Consider the following 16,672-nt stretch of genomic DNA (forward strand, 5'->3'; position numbering starts at 1 on the left):
TGTATCCGCTATTGACGTCGTGTTCTTGTCGTGATGATGGAAGTCATTGTTAACGTGAAGCTTTTGGGATTTTTTGAACGTTGGGAGCTTCTGGGTTTCTCTTTTTGAACTGGAAATCGGGTTGGGTTAAAGTTGATAGAATGAACTGGAATATGAGGAAATGGAATTGGGAATAAGAAGTGGGCTAAGTCTTTGGAATTGGGCTGTTGCAAACGTCTGGGTTTTGGGTTTTATAGGATTTGGGTTGCTGGAAGGTTGAAAGATGAGGGCCTAAAATGGTTTTAAAAATAAGGTGAGAAGTGGCAACAATTGCAATCATAAAGAATCATAATTATAAACAATCGAAGTCTCGATCATAGTCAAATAGAATTAATTTGCAAATTCGACCAAAAATCAAAAGATGAATTAATGTAATTAAATTATGAGCTCTTTAATCTTAACAAAATGAAATAATTAATTTAATTATAAAATAATTAATTAAAATACAAAGTAATTAATTCAAAATTAAAACTATAATTCAAACTAAAACTAAATTAATAAAATATTTATTTTAACAATATAGAAATCTTTTGATATGACTTCAAATATTTATAAAATATACTAATTACATATATAATTATATGAAATATATTTATTATTCAAAATACTATAAAAATCGACTGAAATTACTTAAAATAACCTTGAAACTATTCAAATTTTGTAAAGCCAATTATTCTAAATCGTTTGAAAATTAAGAAGCTCAAAAATTAATTATTATCGGGAAGGGTCAAAATTGGGTGTCAACACATTGAACCACTCTCCTTGTTTGATGAGCAAATGAAAAGCCTATTCAAAAAGAAAATATGTATTGCTAGAAGAAAAATCAAAAGAATATCCATAGGTTGGGTGATGGTGCTAGACAAATTTTCCGGTAAGCTAAATATATGATGTTACGATTACTATTGAAATTTTATTCTATAAATTTCTCCTTTTTTAGGATAGTAGGTAAAGTCATGTATACTTTAAACAAGAATTTTTTTAGCAATAACATTGATAAGGAGAATCTTCAAAAGAAAACATGAAAACATGTGATGATATTTGGTTTGGGAGTGATCTGAGTCCTAGGCTTTGCAATTTCAAGGGTAAAGACGATGATTTCATTGAATTGTATCATGATAATATAGAAAGGGAACCTATGATTTTGAAATAAATGAATGACAAAAATAAGTATGCGAAAGAAAAAAGAGACAATGGATCTACTATGACCATAAAGAAGATCTTAAACAATATAAAGATTTAATTGAGTATGTTATGAAAATGAATTCACCATACCTCCATTTTCTACTGATGCAAATTTACGAATGTCAAGAATCTCAAAATTTTCTTTCAAACTCAAGTTGATAAGGTTGAATAACCTTGAATTGGGAACATTTTATGCGCTATTATGACAACGTTAAGTTAAGAAATACTTGTGCACAAACTTTGTTGAAGACGAAGTCTAAGTATATTTATGATTCAACCATATGCTTGACAATAGAAAAAAATTTCCTATTTTTTTAAAAATGTAACGGTAGAATTGAACGAGTTGATGGAATTCTACCGTTACATTTTTCGTCCTGATTTCGTCATTGGCTTGAGGAATTTGATCAATTTTCTCCAGTAATATAATGTGAACATGCACCATGTTATTGAACATACAGAATAGTACTCCAAATATGAAGAAAAGTCTTTGTATGAGAATTCGTGTGACGTTATGAAGTTTATCAACAATTATGTGAAACACTATAATCATAACAAAGATCGTGATGGACAATTGCCTGAGAAAATAAGGTTAGAAGACTTTGAACAAGTTTTCTACCTATTTTCGTACATAACTGTATATGCTCATGAAAATATTTTTCTAAGTCTGAATAAGCTAACAACTAGACGCCATGACCCTTCATCCCTCAAAAGAATGAGTTTACACAAGATCATGAGGAGAAAACTTGCTAGATTGTCTTGCTAAATGTTACAGGTGATTTGGAAGATAAATGAGATGAATTTCTTTTTTTTTGTATTTGTTACTCCATTTTGGTTTGTACAAAAAAAGTTCATTAATTATAGTTTTCATGTGTTTTTTACTGGGATTTTTTTCGTAAGAAACAAAATCATTTTTATTATATAGTCATAGTGTGTATTATTGTTCCAAATAATTGAATTTTTGCTCACGTGACATTTATTAAATACTTTTAGTGTTGTTTTTTTTCTTTATATAAGTTCAAGCTGACACAACATTTAGATTGGGCACTATGAGTTAATTTAGTTGTTACACCTTTTCTCTAAGTTTGGTCTTTAGTTTTCTAACAATGTTTCTATTTATTGTGACAACCAAACTAACATTGATATTTCCAAAAATTCTATTTTTTCATGCGCGAATAAACCTAGATCTAGGACCTATGTGAAGATTATTGGATTGTGAACCACTAGCAATAACTTTTCTATTGCTCTAATTGAGAAAAGATCAGATCATGTAACAACATGACTTGTTGATGGTTTCACAAATTTTATATCTCCCTTGATTCTTTTTTCTATCTTTAATCATTGTCGGTGATACTTCATTAGTCTCTACGTCGATCATTTTATTTTCATAAAGTAGAAATTGATACATGTTATTGCTTAAGATCCCACACATGAATCGTAGAGTTAGCATATGAAATGAAGCAAAATTTGTCAATAGATCTCAACAACTATAGTAGATCCACATTCATTGTAAAACATGTTGAAGCCATGAAATTAAAACTTATTTCGAATTTCATACACAAATATTCATTACAGTTTCATGAACAATGACAATAAAGAAATTCGCACCAGGATTAAATGAAATTTGACACAAAATATTATGAACATTGAATTTATATATAAATTTGAGGTTGAAATTTGAAGTGGGTTGAAAAAATCAAGTGTGAAATTTGAATTCAAATTTGTAAAATATGTCAAGGCTTGTTAGTTCAAATTATTTAGATATATAAATCTTAAATTAGATTATTAAATCAAACTTAAGATTAAAGAGTTTGAATTTAAAATTGTCAAGTCGAACTTCAAACATTTTTATCTAAATTTTTTTGATAAGTCTAACTTTAAACATGTTTGGAGTTTGACACGTAGACATATATAAGCTTTAGCAAGTCAAACTCGAGACGATAAGTCTAAATTTTTTAAAACTTCAATCTCCCAAATTTTGAAGTGGTTAAACCTGCAAAATTAATGAAAGCATTAAATAGAAGTTTTGAAATCGACTATCTGCCCACTTCTCCAACGGTCGAGTTTCAGTGGACAATACTTTGACAGTTGGGACTGAACAATTATAGATAACATTAAATCTAATATCTTCCCCTAATATGATGGTAGCGCAAATCTCAACGAGGACATTGAATCTCTAGGGGAGAGATAACTGTAACAACTCACAAACCATTACAATTGAACTTGAAAGAAATTTGTTGTAATAATATCTTTTTTTTTTGTTCTCTCTACTTCTAAATATTACTATCAAAGCACGTGTTAGTTATGATAAAATTCTAAGCAAAAAAATTCGACTTTACGGATTTAACTCATATATATTAATAACATAAATAATATCCATATGATTACCAAAAAATTGTTCTTGCAAGTTATTGGTAATTTTTCAAATATTACCCATATTTGAAAAATTAACCATTTTAAACCTAATTTTCCTTTATTTTTTATTTTTTATGATAACATAGAGTAATTTTGTGTTGTCGTATGGTAAGTATATGTCTACTAAAGACTAGTGAACACAAACACAACCTCGCTAGTTTTCATCACTTCCATCGCGCCTCCAAGAAAAAAAAAATGGAGGCTTCTCTTTGTTAAGCTTATTCGCAGCTTTGTGGACGTCTACTTCACTTGGGCACTACCCAAATTGCTGTTGTTGGTAAATAACACTCTTTTAAGTTCTTGATTTCTTCTTCTGTTTGTTGCTATTGTTTTTTTTTTCTGCAGTTGTTACTCTGATATGAAATCTTGTTTTTATGTTCACACCCATCTGCAAATTTATGGTATTTGCAGTGAAAAAATGTGAAGCATGTTGGTCTGAGTTATAGCTCCTGTGAACTATTACTAGGGTTTAAGAGTTTGCCCTTTTTTCCCCAGAAGATTTAAAGAGAATCTTTCTTAGTTTCTCCTACATCATATGCGCTTTTACAATGTTCTTGTTAATCGGAGTTTTTAGCTGCTGCGAATTGGGGTTTAGGCGTTTGCCCTTTTTCTCCATTAGCAAAAAGTTGATTTTTTTTTTCATTAATTTTTTCTTCAGTGTTCTGTGCATGATAGTTTCCAGATTGGTTTGGTTGCAGTGATTTGGTTTTAGGGTGTGTTCTGTTTGAAGGAAATTTTTTTGAGTTTTGGGCTAGAATTATCCCTTATCTATGGGACTAGGTTCATTTTAGTCTTTTGAATATAACTTGAGCATTTTTAATCCCTTAACTTAAGTTAATCACTTTTGGTCTCTCTAACATAACTACGTTAAAAACTAACGGTACAAACAATTTTTCTAACGGTATGAATTTCAATTGACAGTGCTATGGCTTTCTTGATTGATGCACATTTTATTTCTTTTTGTCTTCTTCATTTCTTAGGTTTTTTTTTTCCTTTTTTGGTTTCCCACCCGATGTCCGGAGCTCGCATTGGAGCCCGGACTAAATCCAGATTGCACACTGTAGGGTCCATTCGTAAGTGGTGCTCCTAACACGATTCTCTCCATACCTTGGCTCGAACTTGAGACCTTTGATTAAGGTTGAAACAGTCCCACCAATGTAGCACAACCGATGTTGGTCTTCATTTTTTGGATTGATATAGTAGAGTTGTAGATATTTATAGTAGAGTAGTAAATATACTAAAGAATGAGAAACAAAATCAACTTATAATGAAAAATCACTTTTTTTTTTAGTTTAATATAAACCCAGATGGTGTTTCTTGCTAAAATCTTACCATAATTGGGTATTTCACTATCATGAGATCTAATAATCATTGTTGGAAAAGAAAAGATCAACTCTTCACTTGAGTTCTCTTCTTTTCACAGCCGAACAAAGCTTTTTACAGAGAGATTAGGGCTTTTTTTTACTGAGGTGTTTTCTCGCGTGTGAAGTCGGGAGAAAGAAGAATGTGTTTGCCCGATGGGCTTTGTATTTTACAAGTCACGTAGGATTTATTAAGACCTCTTTAAATCTTCCGGGACTTTGAACAAGGGCACCATTTTAACCCGCCTAATGTTGACCTAGCCTGCCCATTTGACACCCCTAGTACTTCGTTACTTGTTGAAACTATTTTTCCCCATAAAATCTGTTTGCCCGATGGGTTTATTAAGACCTCTGTGTGTGTGTGTTTGTGTCTGTTTGCTTTTACTTCAATAGTAGTTGTAATTGTTTGGATGCAGAGGTGATATTAGACATTCTAAGGTTTAGCATTATATACTACAGATAGGCAATTGCTACAATAGGTTCGTGCCTAAGCATAATTTCCATACGTGACAGGAGTGAGCCAGTGAGGAGTCAAATTAATACTTACTGTAAGCAATGAAGTGCAATAGTTTCAACAAGTAACGAAGTACTAGGGGTGTCAAATGGGCAGGCTAGGTCAACATTAGGCGGGTTAAAATGGTGCCCTTGTTCAAAGTTGGCTCGAGTCAAATTGGACTAAATGGATTATAACTCAGCCCGTCCAACTCTAACATTCTTTAGTTTTTTGTCTGTTTTATAATTTCCTTGTTACCATTTACCGAGTCAACTAAGAAAAATAGCCTATTTTTTCTTTATAGAGAGGGTAAATGTTTGAAGTTGTTGATGATCTTTTTTTGGTACTTGACAAACTTCCTTTATTGTTTAATTTGGGTTGTGCGTGAATTGACTGATAATTGCATTTACTCCCAGCTCAACCTGCTCAAGTCTGGACGAGTTGGGCAGGATACACTTTGTCTTACTTTGTCAGCTTCAAATGGTGGTAGATAGAGTCTCATTCGAGATTTGAGTAGTCGTTGACTCCTCTTAAGATGGTTGCCAAGACTTCTGTTCCAATCTTATGTCTATGCATGGAAAATATCACATGTTCCTGTGGCTTCCCTGTCATCCTCTACCACCCGCCCTCTATGACACCTATGACTAAGAATTCCATATTTGTGAGGATTGTTATATCGTTTGATCTAACAATCTAAGACATCTTATGAATTTCTTTTGTTCAGAATATTTTCTAACTTGAAATGATATTTCAGCATCATTACGGCCTGAGGTACAGGATGAGTAAGAAGAAAAACCCTCTTGTATTCTTAGATGTATCAATTGATGGAGATACTGCAGAAAAAATTGTTATTGAGGTAATATATGAACTAAATGTTACCAACCTTCATGGATCTCTTCCTCCTTGGATATTTTTCCTTTTTCTTCCATATGAAACCATGTCTTGTAACTGTTTTTGATATGTCCTATGTCCCAATTAGCGTTATTTTTTTGGAAATGTGCAGCTCTTTGCAGATACTGTCCCAAGGACTGCAGAAAATTTCCGGTCGCTCTGCACAGGTATATTGCTCGAAACTTTATTTGCTTTGTGCTAATTGGGTACTTAGTTTGAGCCTTGAGGTGCCCATAACCCCTCCCCCCGAAATAAGATAAAGGGTAAGGAAAAAGCTTCTTTAGTTCCATCTCTGTCATACTTCTATTCTGGATAGGAATTAAGCAAAGGTTCTAATGTGTGTTAATTAGTGGAATAGAAGTTATGCATCATTGTGAGGGGCCTAAAGGAAAATCTTCTGTAGGTCAGTGAATACCATCATTATGCTGCTCTGGAATTGTGAGACTATCCATTGTTTTATGAAATCCCATGGCCTTAATGAAAATCATAACCCCCCTGCCATAATGTAGGCCTAGTAACACCATTCAAAATTATGCTCCAAAATATTGGAGTCTGTCTAGTGTTTTATGAATTCCCATTCTAGTCAATCAAAGTATGATTTCATGGACTCAACATTGAACTACATTTACCCGCCTTTTCACCCAAGCAAATTTCCCAGAGTTTTATGCAGACTAAGGATCCATTCAACAATCTTTTTGATAATATATGTGAACAAATAATAGCTATAGTCCAACCATTTCCGGAATTTCAAGGGTGGGATTGGGTAATGTAATCCCGCTTGAATATTTTCCTTTTCATGTGTGCACCGAATCATTAAGAAATCACATATTCCTGCATAACATCATTGTGCATGGGTTTGATTATTCTCATTGTTTTCTTTTCTACATTAATATATTTTTCCTTTTTTTTGGCATTTCAGTGCTTGCACGATTTCACAAGCATAATTGGTTGATCTTATGAGTGTTTGTGATTTCAATGATATGTTATGTTTTGAAGGTGAGAAGGGAGTTGGAGTATCTACTGGAAAACCTCTGCACTACAAAGGATGCTTATTTCACCGTGTAATAAAAGGGTTTATGGCACAAGTATGTTCTCTCTCTCTTTGATATTTGTATTCTTTATCCTTTGAGAATAAGCAATGTAGGAATGGATGTGCCTTTATATTTATTTTACCTAAGCTTGGGTCTCATAGGAAGAGCAATTGTATCCTCCAGCTTGATATGTGATAATTCCGGAATATGGGTTTGAAGTTCACGAGTTTTCTTTTTTCTGCATAGACAAAATTATACTCTTAATTCATACAGCCCCATCTTACTGGTCCTCCAATATCATGAGTAAAATCTTTTTGAGCTTCTCTCCTAATGTATGGGATTAAGAAGGGATTGCTTTACAGATTTTATGGATCTCTTGTGAAGCAGTGTAGATCTATATCTGTTGTACTTGTCATTTATTTCAAGTGAGAAATTGATTGTATAGGGGTGAATATCAGCTGATTGACTTCATGAGCTGTTTGGGCTTGGTTTGATGACTATAATTGTCATTTAAAAATATAGCCTTTTTTGCCTTTTTGTTTCTTCCGCAATCTACATAAGGCTTCTAGATTTTCCCCTTTAGTCCATATATTGGGGATACTTCATCAGTCCCATGACCTCTTTCTGTTTTCTACAGGGTGGTGATTTCTCCAAAGGGAATGGTATGCTTTTCTTCTTCTGGGCCCTGACTGTCAATTGGTGCAGAGGATCTTTAACTTCAACTTCTTGCCCAGACAAGTAAGGCACGAACTTTTAATGTTTTGCAGGCACTGGTGGAGAGAGTATATATGGAGGGAAATTTCCAGGTAGATTAGTATATATGTTTTCAATGGTGAATAAGTGGTAATATGATTGATGCTGATGGTAATTTTTTTCTCCATTAGATGAAAACTTCAAAGTTGCCCACACTGAAGCTGGTCTTCTCTCGATGGCAAATAGTGGTCCTAATACAAATGGATCCCAGTTCTTCATTATATTTAAGAGAACTCCCCATCTCGACGGGTATATATCTGATATATATGAGTGCACATTAGTTTCAACCATGTTTTGTCTTTCACTAAGAAACAGTGTGTCAATACCTAATTCCTATCATGAAGCATCTACATTTCTGTTGCAGGAAGCATGTTGTTTTTGGGAAAGTTGTAAAGGGAATGGATTTAGTGAAGAAAATTGAACAGCTGGGAACAGACAGTGGGAAGCCATCTGGGCTTGTGAAAATTGTGGATTGTGGCGAAATGTCTGAGAAGAAAAGTAATGATACATCCAAAGCAGAGAAAGGTGATTTTCTCTCTCTAAGACTAAGATGTCCTACTCTGCTGCAGTGTTACTGCCTTATCTATAAGAGATTGTTGTGTGGTCTTGTTTCTGTTATTCATTCATATATTTTTTGCCTCGCCTCCAGGGAAAAATAAGAAGTCCGCGAGAGCTCTTTCCTCTGATGATGATTCAGACAGTCAAGAAAAGGGGAAACGCAAATCATCCACCAATAGAAAGAAAAAGAAAAAGAGGAGATACTCTTCATCTGATTCTTACAGTTCTGAGACAGATACTGATTCCTCTTCAGACTCTGACTCAGATTCTAAGCTGGACTCCTATTCTTCTAGTTCTTCAGGTGATGAAAGGCGTAAGAAGAGGAAGAGGTCAACTAAGAAAGAAAGCAGTCGACATGGGAAGAAAAAAGGCAGAAAGAGCACGAGTAGAAAAGTTCATCGAAATAAAAGATCGAGACGCAAGCGGTATCATTAACTGTTGGCCCTTATCTGTGTTATTAAGCTGTACTTGATTGCTGGTTCAGTAGATTTATTTTGTTTTCATTGCATTCAGGAGCTCTGAGAGTTCTAGTGACACAGACAGTCAGAGCATGAGCAGCAGCAGTGATAGCTCCGATGATGAAAATGGCAGGCCCAATATTTCTGCACAAAAAGGTCACTTCTAGTTTATTCATGGAGGTGGAAAAACATGAATTATAAGCAGATTTACCAATTTATTCGTTGATCTTATGTTACAGGTTTGGTGAAGAAATCATCAAACCCTGTCAAAGAACAAGCTGTTTTGAAGCAGCAACAGAATCTTGAAGAGGGTGAAATATCTAAGAACGGTAAGCTTCCAAATAATGGTCATGGTGGAGATGTACAAACTGACAGGACTCTCGCCACAAATCATCAATCTGACAATTCGGGCAGATCCAGGTTCCTTCCTTAGCTTTACTGAATGATTTATGATGTGGCACTTGTTTTTGTGGCTGCTCATATTAGTTACATATCTTCACTAAGTGGATTCTTTCTCTTTGCATGATAAACAGGAGCGCAACACCAAGTCCTAAGGGAAAGCCAAGACCCAGCCGCAGGAGCAGTCAAAGTATGAGCCCAGAAAAAGTACCTGCTAGACTTGGTCAAAATGGTGGAAGTCTTCAAATTGAATCAAAGGAGAAAAGTCTTTCAAAAAGTCCTTCACCAAAAGCTACTCAGCCATCTCGCTCTAGTCCTGGCAGGGATTTATCCAGAAACCGTTCTCCAGATGGAACTTTAAAACGAGTCCGTAAAGGCCGTGGCTTCACTGATCGTTATTCATTTGCAAGACGCTATCGCACCCCATCTCCTGAGCGTTCATCCTATAGGCCTTATAACCAGGGTGGGAGAAATTTTCAGGGGAATCGTGATAGGTAAAAGCGAGTTCAAAAGTAGAAATGTCTGTGAGAGGGGCAAGTCTGTTGTGCATGCTAAAATACACTGTTATCTTTTTAGGTACTCAAGCTATAGAAGCTATTCTGGTCGCTCTCCACAGGGACGGTACAGACGGTCACCAAGAGGCAGAAGTCCCCCCAGGTTTTCCTCCTGAGTCCCTGCCTATTGGTTTTTTTGTTCTGAACGTCTCTTCATACGTCCAAAGTTTCAGTGCTTCGATATATTCTGTCTATGATATCTGAGTTTTGATAGACTCTTTTGGCTCTTTTAGGATTATAAGCATGTAATCTGAGTTTTGGTACTCTTTTGGCTCTTTTAGGATAATAAGCATGTAAAAATGACTTCACATCCCTTAACCCCCTTTTCGTTTTCTTTGTTCATTAGATACCAGCGCAGGAGTCGGAGTAGGAGTGTTTCTCACAGCCCTAGGCGTGAGAGTCGTCGAAGTAGGAGCCCTTCACGCAGTCCTTCCCCCAGAGAAAAGCGGCAGACAATCAGTGACAGATTGAAGTCTCGTCTTGGGCCTCGTGTGGATGATCAGCATTCTATTCCGACTAGGAGGTCAGCCTCAAGATCTAGAAGCCGCGACTCTACGACTCCTCGATCTCCTGCTGCTGCTCCAAGGAAGCACAGTGGGAAAGTAGGATCTGCGTCACCTAATAGTTCGAGATCAACCTCCCCACCTCGACAGAGGGGTCTAGTCTCATATGAGGATATCAGTCCTACCGGGACAAACTAATCTGTGTACCCTTCATGCTCATATATGAGTGACTAAATTTGCAGAAAACTTATGGCCTAGGTTTAAACCTTGTTTCATCAGATGTTGCTTAGCTGGGATTGCCAACTCAATTTTATCATTTTGTGTTTCAGTAAACTAGCAGTTCGACATTGAATGTTTTACTTATGGAAAAAGGGGTCTTATTTACCCTCATGTTTTGACAAGATTTCTCAGGAGTTAATTCGGGTTACATATCAACCTAATTTTTAATTTTTAATGAGTTGAAATGGGTTGAGCTAATGAATGTGCGGGTCAATAATCTGCTCAAATTCAAATGGGTTGGGCGGGTTGAATGGATTGGGTCTGATTTTGCCACCCCTAGTTCAGATATCGATTTGGTGTTGGGTTCATATACTAAGTTTTGAACATAAGAAATCATAAATTCTCAATCATTTCTGTTGATCACTAGATCATATGTGACATTTGATGACCCTTGAACTTAGTTATTTGATGAAAGAGCTAGCCAGAAAGGATAATAATGTGATTATTTAACACATGCGTACTCGGAAAGAGAGATGCAAAGAAACGACAACGGTAACGCTTCACCTATCTTGTTAGGAATAGGGTAGGTGCGTACGATCCCGTAAATTGGATCGTGACGGTTGATATTAGAGCCATAAGTTGATATTAGAGCCCTAGGTTGATATTAGAGCCCTAGGTATCGTGACGGTTGATATTAGTGCCCTAAGTTACCGATCAGTACAAGAGCAATATCGAGTTTTTTGCATTTGTTAGGTTAGCTCTTTGAAATCTTATACACATGTCTCTAGTAATAGATGGATAAATTAATCAAATTTTATGGATAAAAGTATAGTTACACAAGTAAATATGGTACAAGCAACATTTGCAATATGTCAAAAAGAAAAATTCTAAGTTATATGGCATAAGCAACATTTTACAAGTGACCTTTTTTTCCTCTATAAGGATTGTATGGGGTATATTATACAGATCACTCTCTAATACTTCTCAATATTTATGTAAAGTATATAAGTTATAATAACATATATAAACATGGTACTATTTTGAAGATATGGGAAGGATTTACCGCAAAACAAATAGTAGGAGCATTATAGGGAGTAACAAACTCACCAGGTTCAGATAATAAAAGTTGGAAGTCATCTAAAAAGAGCTATAGGAAAGGAGTACAGTCTACATTTGGAAAATTATATCGACTGAAGTCGAGACCAAGCTAAGGTGTCATTTGCGGAAAACTCTAGGCATACAATTGAAATGCAGAACTGCGCTAACCAGAACCAGATGCAACGGTAGAAGGATCAGCCAGTAATTAGTAAGTTGCTTGGTCTCTCACAGAGGTTCGCCTTTAGGAACAACCTGATCTTTAATCCACATGTAAATAGGAACCAAAACATAGTATGTTGCTGCCGTTGCACCCAGAAGGAACCGCAGCATAAAGACAAATGGATTTATAGGTTTTGTCACGTCTTCTGCTTTTGGGCCAAGCTGCGATATTGCATACAACAAGGTAAATATAAGAGAGTGAACGAACTTGTAAAAACACTTTTTACCAACTATAAATAGAAAAAGAGTCCAAGAACATGCTCTAGAATCCAGTGAGATAAGAGGAGATGCAGGAAAAGCCTAGCATCATAACATCCATTCAAAGTTCACTCCAAGGCAACCAATTAGAACTTGTAAATGGTGAACATATAGCTATTTGTTTAAGTCATGATGTTAGCTAGATCATCATCAGAAACGAAACTAGAATTTTGAGTTTATATAAAAGACATCTTATTGGGTTGGATTCTAGATAAATTATTTATACATGTTAAGTGAATTCTTAAACACAAATACAAGGTATTGGCCAAAGCTAATACTGTGTTCTGTTGAACCCATAGACAGGCTTGTAGCTCCGTCCCTATCATCATCCCTTCTCTAAACGTATATTCCATCAAACTTCTTTCTTCAGCAGACTTCAGTTAATTGCTGAGAAGTTAAAGGTGCATTCTAACATTTTACGGCGATATAATATGCTTGAGAAAATTCGGTTCCCTCATATATCATGGGGAACACAACGATAAACTTTATCAAGACGTTACAGACTGCTCACCCGAACAACTACCCCTCTCCCCAATAGAAGAAACAAGACAAAAAATACAATGTTAACAAAACCATCAGATCAGAAAAAAGTACATTATGTACTCCTGAATAAGTAATTTTGTTTAAGAGCATTGATTGAGGTACATGGGAAATTACCTGCAGTGGTGAATCCCCTGGTGTAGACTTAACACCAGTAACAGAACATCCCATGATAAGCCCATGCCTTCGAACTCCACGATACCATTTTGGGCCAATCTTCTTCAGTTGGACGTCCGTGAATCCTGCCTTCTCAAACCACTCTATGTATTCTTCCTCCTTAGGGAAGAGCATCCACACATCAGCAAAGAAACGAGACAACCAAAAGGTAGGGTGCACAGGACCGATTAAGCACGCCTTTCCTCCAGGTTTCAGAACCCTGTATGCCTCTCGGATTCCACGTTGTGGGTCCGGCCAGTATTCAATACTGAGAGGAAAAAGGTGATCAAGGAACTTTATTATGATGAATTCCAGAAAATCTTTTTTGCTTTTTCAATTAAAGAATGAAAATATCAAACTCAAATCAATGCACCTATCTACTGCCAAAAATATGTACTTATTAGTTCTGTGTAGAGTATCCATACAAATTATCCATGACTTATGAATACTACCTTACATATTGTCAATGTAGATTTTTCTCATATTCTTTCACATGCATAGAGCTTTCCAACAGTTTATACCATCCAAAACAGGTCAAGAGGGGCAGAGAAGCACAAACCGCACTTGAAAATGTCCATTACTCCTTCAAAAATCATCTAAGAATCAATCTTGTTCAACCATTTGGAAAATTAACATACAAGGACTGAACTTTGAGTCCAAATACCTGCAGATTCAAAATTAGCGGTACTCACTAAGGCTAATGCTACTGCTAAAACCATTCTATCAGATTAAGTTAGCTATAGCATCCAAAACCCCAAATGCAATCTACTACTCCCTCCATTTCAATTTAATTTCAATTTTCCACTTCACGTTTAAGGCCACAAATGTAAACACATTTTGGTACATTCTACGTATCTTTAGTTTAAGACCACAGTATTCAAAAGTCTTGTCAAAACCAGACAAACAAATTGAAACGGAATATACTCTAAGCAACTCGAAAGAACAGCCACAAAAATTAAAGAGGGAGCAACATAAACCTTCCAGCAGATACATATCTATCAGCATAGTCAGTTGAGAATGGAAGATCCTCAGCATCACCCTCAATTATCTTGCATTCCTTCAAAGGTTCCTTTTCCTTAGCCTTAGCCAGCTGATGAGGAGATTGGTCAAGAATTGTAACATTCTTGGCATCTACATGCTCAACTATACCCAATGTAGTGAAACCAGTGCCACCACCAACATCCACCACAGTCAAATTCCTGTCATTAAGATCAGCTGGTTCAAGTGCATCATCCCTCATATCTTCAGTCCAATGCCCAGGATTAATCACATGATCATACACAATAGATAAAAACCTATAAAACCAAAAAGCTTCTTGTTTGTGCTGTATGAATCTTGGCTGTGAAGCTGGCCTAGATGTTGAAATACTGCAAATTGGAGCTAGGGTTTTGATTTTACAATTGGTTCTTGATAAACCCAGCTTGGGAAATTGATTCCCATTGAAATCTGAACCAACAAAGCCTAACCCATTTGGGGAAACTCTATTACAAAGACTGAAACTTTGAGTTCCAGATATGAGTATTGAATTTGCCATAATTAGTTGAGCAAATGCAAGAAATGAAAGTCGTCAAAATCGAAGCTTTAATGGTTACAAAACTATTGAAAAGCCTAATTTAAGTCATAAATCAAGAACCCAATGGAATTTGCTGTTGAAAAAGGGCAAAAGTTGATGGGCTTTTGTGACACACTAGCAATCCCTCCGTCCCATATTAGTTTATCACTTTTCATTTTAATCGATGTTTAAAAAATTATAAATACGAAGATAAATAATTTCAAGGATAATATAGTAAAAATTTAATCAATATTTTTTTGATTTAGTAAAACGAACCACTAATATATAACGACTATATTTAGTGAGTATAATAATCAATTAATATAGGAAGAATGAAATTTGATAAAATTTCAAATTTTAGAATTATCTAGTTAGCTATCAAAATAATAAATAAAATAAATACACTCATCAAGTCTAGTAAGTAACGCCTGAACTGACCAATGTGGAATAGACATGAATTCCTTGCTTCATCACTATCTATACCAAATTAATATTCGCTCGGTCTCATATTAGTTGACATACTATCCTAAAAATAATTATCTCCTATTAGTTGATCACCTTATCAAATTAGAAAACATTAACTTGATTTTTTTTCTCATATTACCCTTGCAATTAATTATTTTTGAAAGTATTCACACTTGTTTGTATAGTTCTAAAGAAGTTCGTAAGGGGTGAATTGGTAAAACTACTCTCTTATTTATGATTTCTTAATATGCGTGTAAAAAAAAAGTGATCAACTAATATGGAACGGAGGGAGTATATATTTTAGAAAAATTGGCACACTCCATTTTAACGTCTTTGTTATATTTTAACTTGACACGTAAGTTAAAAAAATAAATAAGAATTTTAAATTTTGTAATTTTAAATTAACGATGTAACGAATAAACAAAAATATATTTTAATCTTATAATTTTAAACATGTAAATATTGAAATTAAGAAATTATCAAAAGAATTTTTTTTAACGGACTAAGAGAGTGTTATTCAAGTGATATCGACCCATTGTAGGTATTTTAGAGTAAAAAAACACCACTAATCCCTCTGTTTAAAAAAAAGACGCAGTACTTTTAAATCTGTCTAAAAAGAATGATTTCTTTTTTTAATATTTTAATTTCAACTTTTCTCGAGTCATATTTAAAGTCATAAAATTAAAAGATATTTTGATATATTTAACATAACGTTAGCTTAAGATTATGTGTCGGAGAGTAATATTTTTGAAGTTATGTTAGATAACACCACTTGATTGAAAAATTTCTCAGCTACTACCCTCGTGATCATGATGTATAACAAAAGTTTGTGTAATAAGAGCTTGTTTGGCTTATACGCGTAAGTTATAAGTTAGGAATTTTAATTTATAATTTTTTGTTTATATTTATTATTTTGATTTAAAAATAGAAATCTGTCCATATTTTTGCATTACTTGCGTATAGTCTATTGTAGTACTATACACAATATTATATATGTATTGTACACAAATGTATAAACTTGTAAAAACATATATAGAAGTATATAAAAAGTGTTTATATACATTTTTACTGTGTTATTTATCTTATACTTATATAGTTATACAATATTGCTATAAAGCTATCTCATCAGGTAAAAACATAACATATGTTAAATTTTCTCTTTAGTTTGTTGGTAATATGTCTTATTTAATAGATGTTATGCTATGAGTTCTTCTTAACTCAGGACTTGGTTCACCTCCGGTGGAGATCTCCTTTGATCCCTTCAATCCTATCCTAAATGAATTAAAAGTGTCGTTTTAATTTTTAATGAATAAAATGTATCTTATTAACCAAATAAGATTCATTATAGTTTCCAACATTTTTCTCTTTTCTCTCTTGATTTCCTTTCACTGCTATCACCGGAAACACTTAACAATTATGATTTCCTTTCGCTATTATCAATAGAAAAACATTTAATAATTATAATTCACTTTCATTGTTATCAACAAAAAACACTTAACAATGAGAAGTAAAAGAAAATCTAGCATATTTG

General features: G+C 34.4%; 2 protein-coding genes across 2 annotated transcripts; one reads left to right on the top strand and one right to left on the bottom strand.

Annotated features, from left to right (window-relative positions):
* The first annotated feature begins 3,753 nt into the window (after positions 1 to 3,753).
* On the top strand, positions 3,754 to 11,037 carry LOC102604071 (peptidyl-prolyl cis-trans isomerase CYP63). The gene is made up of 14 exons (XM_006349669.2): positions 3,754 to 3,910; positions 6,242 to 6,343; positions 6,491 to 6,545; positions 7,375 to 7,463; positions 8,047 to 8,071; positions 8,177 to 8,215; positions 8,294 to 8,411; positions 8,527 to 8,687; positions 8,812 to 9,145; positions 9,234 to 9,334; positions 9,418 to 9,598; positions 9,712 to 10,071; positions 10,154 to 10,234; positions 10,478 to 11,037. The coding sequence occupies exons 2-14, from the start codon at positions 6,266 to 6,268 to the stop codon at positions 10,830 to 10,832; spliced, it is 1,977 nt and encodes a 658-aa protein (XP_006349731.1). The 5' UTR covers positions 3,754 to 3,910; positions 6,242 to 6,265; the 3' UTR covers positions 10,833 to 11,037.
* A 785-nt stretch (positions 11,038 to 11,822) lies between these two features.
* On the bottom strand, positions 11,823 to 14,780 carry LOC102604412 (2-methyl-6-phytyl-1,4-hydroquinone methyltransferase, chloroplastic-like). Its single transcript, XM_006349670.2, has 3 exons — positions 14,102 to 14,780; positions 13,086 to 13,392; positions 11,823 to 12,332 (listed from the first exon to the last, which is right to left on the bottom strand). The coding sequence occupies exons 1-3, from the start codon at positions 14,656 to 14,658 to the stop codon at positions 12,177 to 12,179; spliced, it is 1,020 nt and encodes a 339-aa protein (XP_006349732.1). The 5' UTR covers positions 14,659 to 14,780; the 3' UTR covers positions 11,823 to 12,176.
* Positions 14,781 to 16,672: the final 1,892 nt, after the last annotated feature.

The sequence above is a fragment of the Solanum tuberosum genome, unplaced genomic scaffold, assembly GCF_000226075.1.
Source record: "Solanum tuberosum cultivar DM 1-3 516 R44 unplaced genomic scaffold, SolTub_3.0 scf00110, whole genome shotgun sequence".
Classification (NCBI taxonomy): domain Eukaryota; kingdom Viridiplantae; phylum Streptophyta; class Magnoliopsida; order Solanales; family Solanaceae; genus Solanum; species Solanum tuberosum.

Coding starts and splice junctions, on each gene's coding strand:
- LOC102604071 (XM_006349669.2), top strand. CDS start 6,266: ATGAGTAAGAAGAAAAACCCTCTTGTATTCTTAGATGTATCAATTGAT. Junction 8,072..8,176: donor TGATTTCTCCAAAGGGAATG/GTATGCTTTTCT, acceptor AATGTTTTGCAG/GCACTGGTGGAGAGAGTATA. Junction 9,146..9,233: donor AAAAGATCGAGACGCAAGCG/GTATCATTAACT, acceptor CATTGCATTCAG/GAGCTCTGAGAGTTCTAGTG.
- LOC102604412 (XM_006349670.2), bottom strand. CDS start 14,658: ATGGCAAATTCAATACTCATATCTGGAACTCAAAGTTTCAGTCTTTGT. Junction 13,393..14,101: donor AGATATGTATCTGCTGGAAG/GTTTATGTTGCT, acceptor TTTTCCTCTCAG/TATTGAATACTGGCCGGACC. Junction 12,333..13,085: donor CAGGGGATTCACCACTGCAG/GTAATTTCCCAT, acceptor GCAATATCGCAG/CTTGGCCCAAAAGCAGAAGA.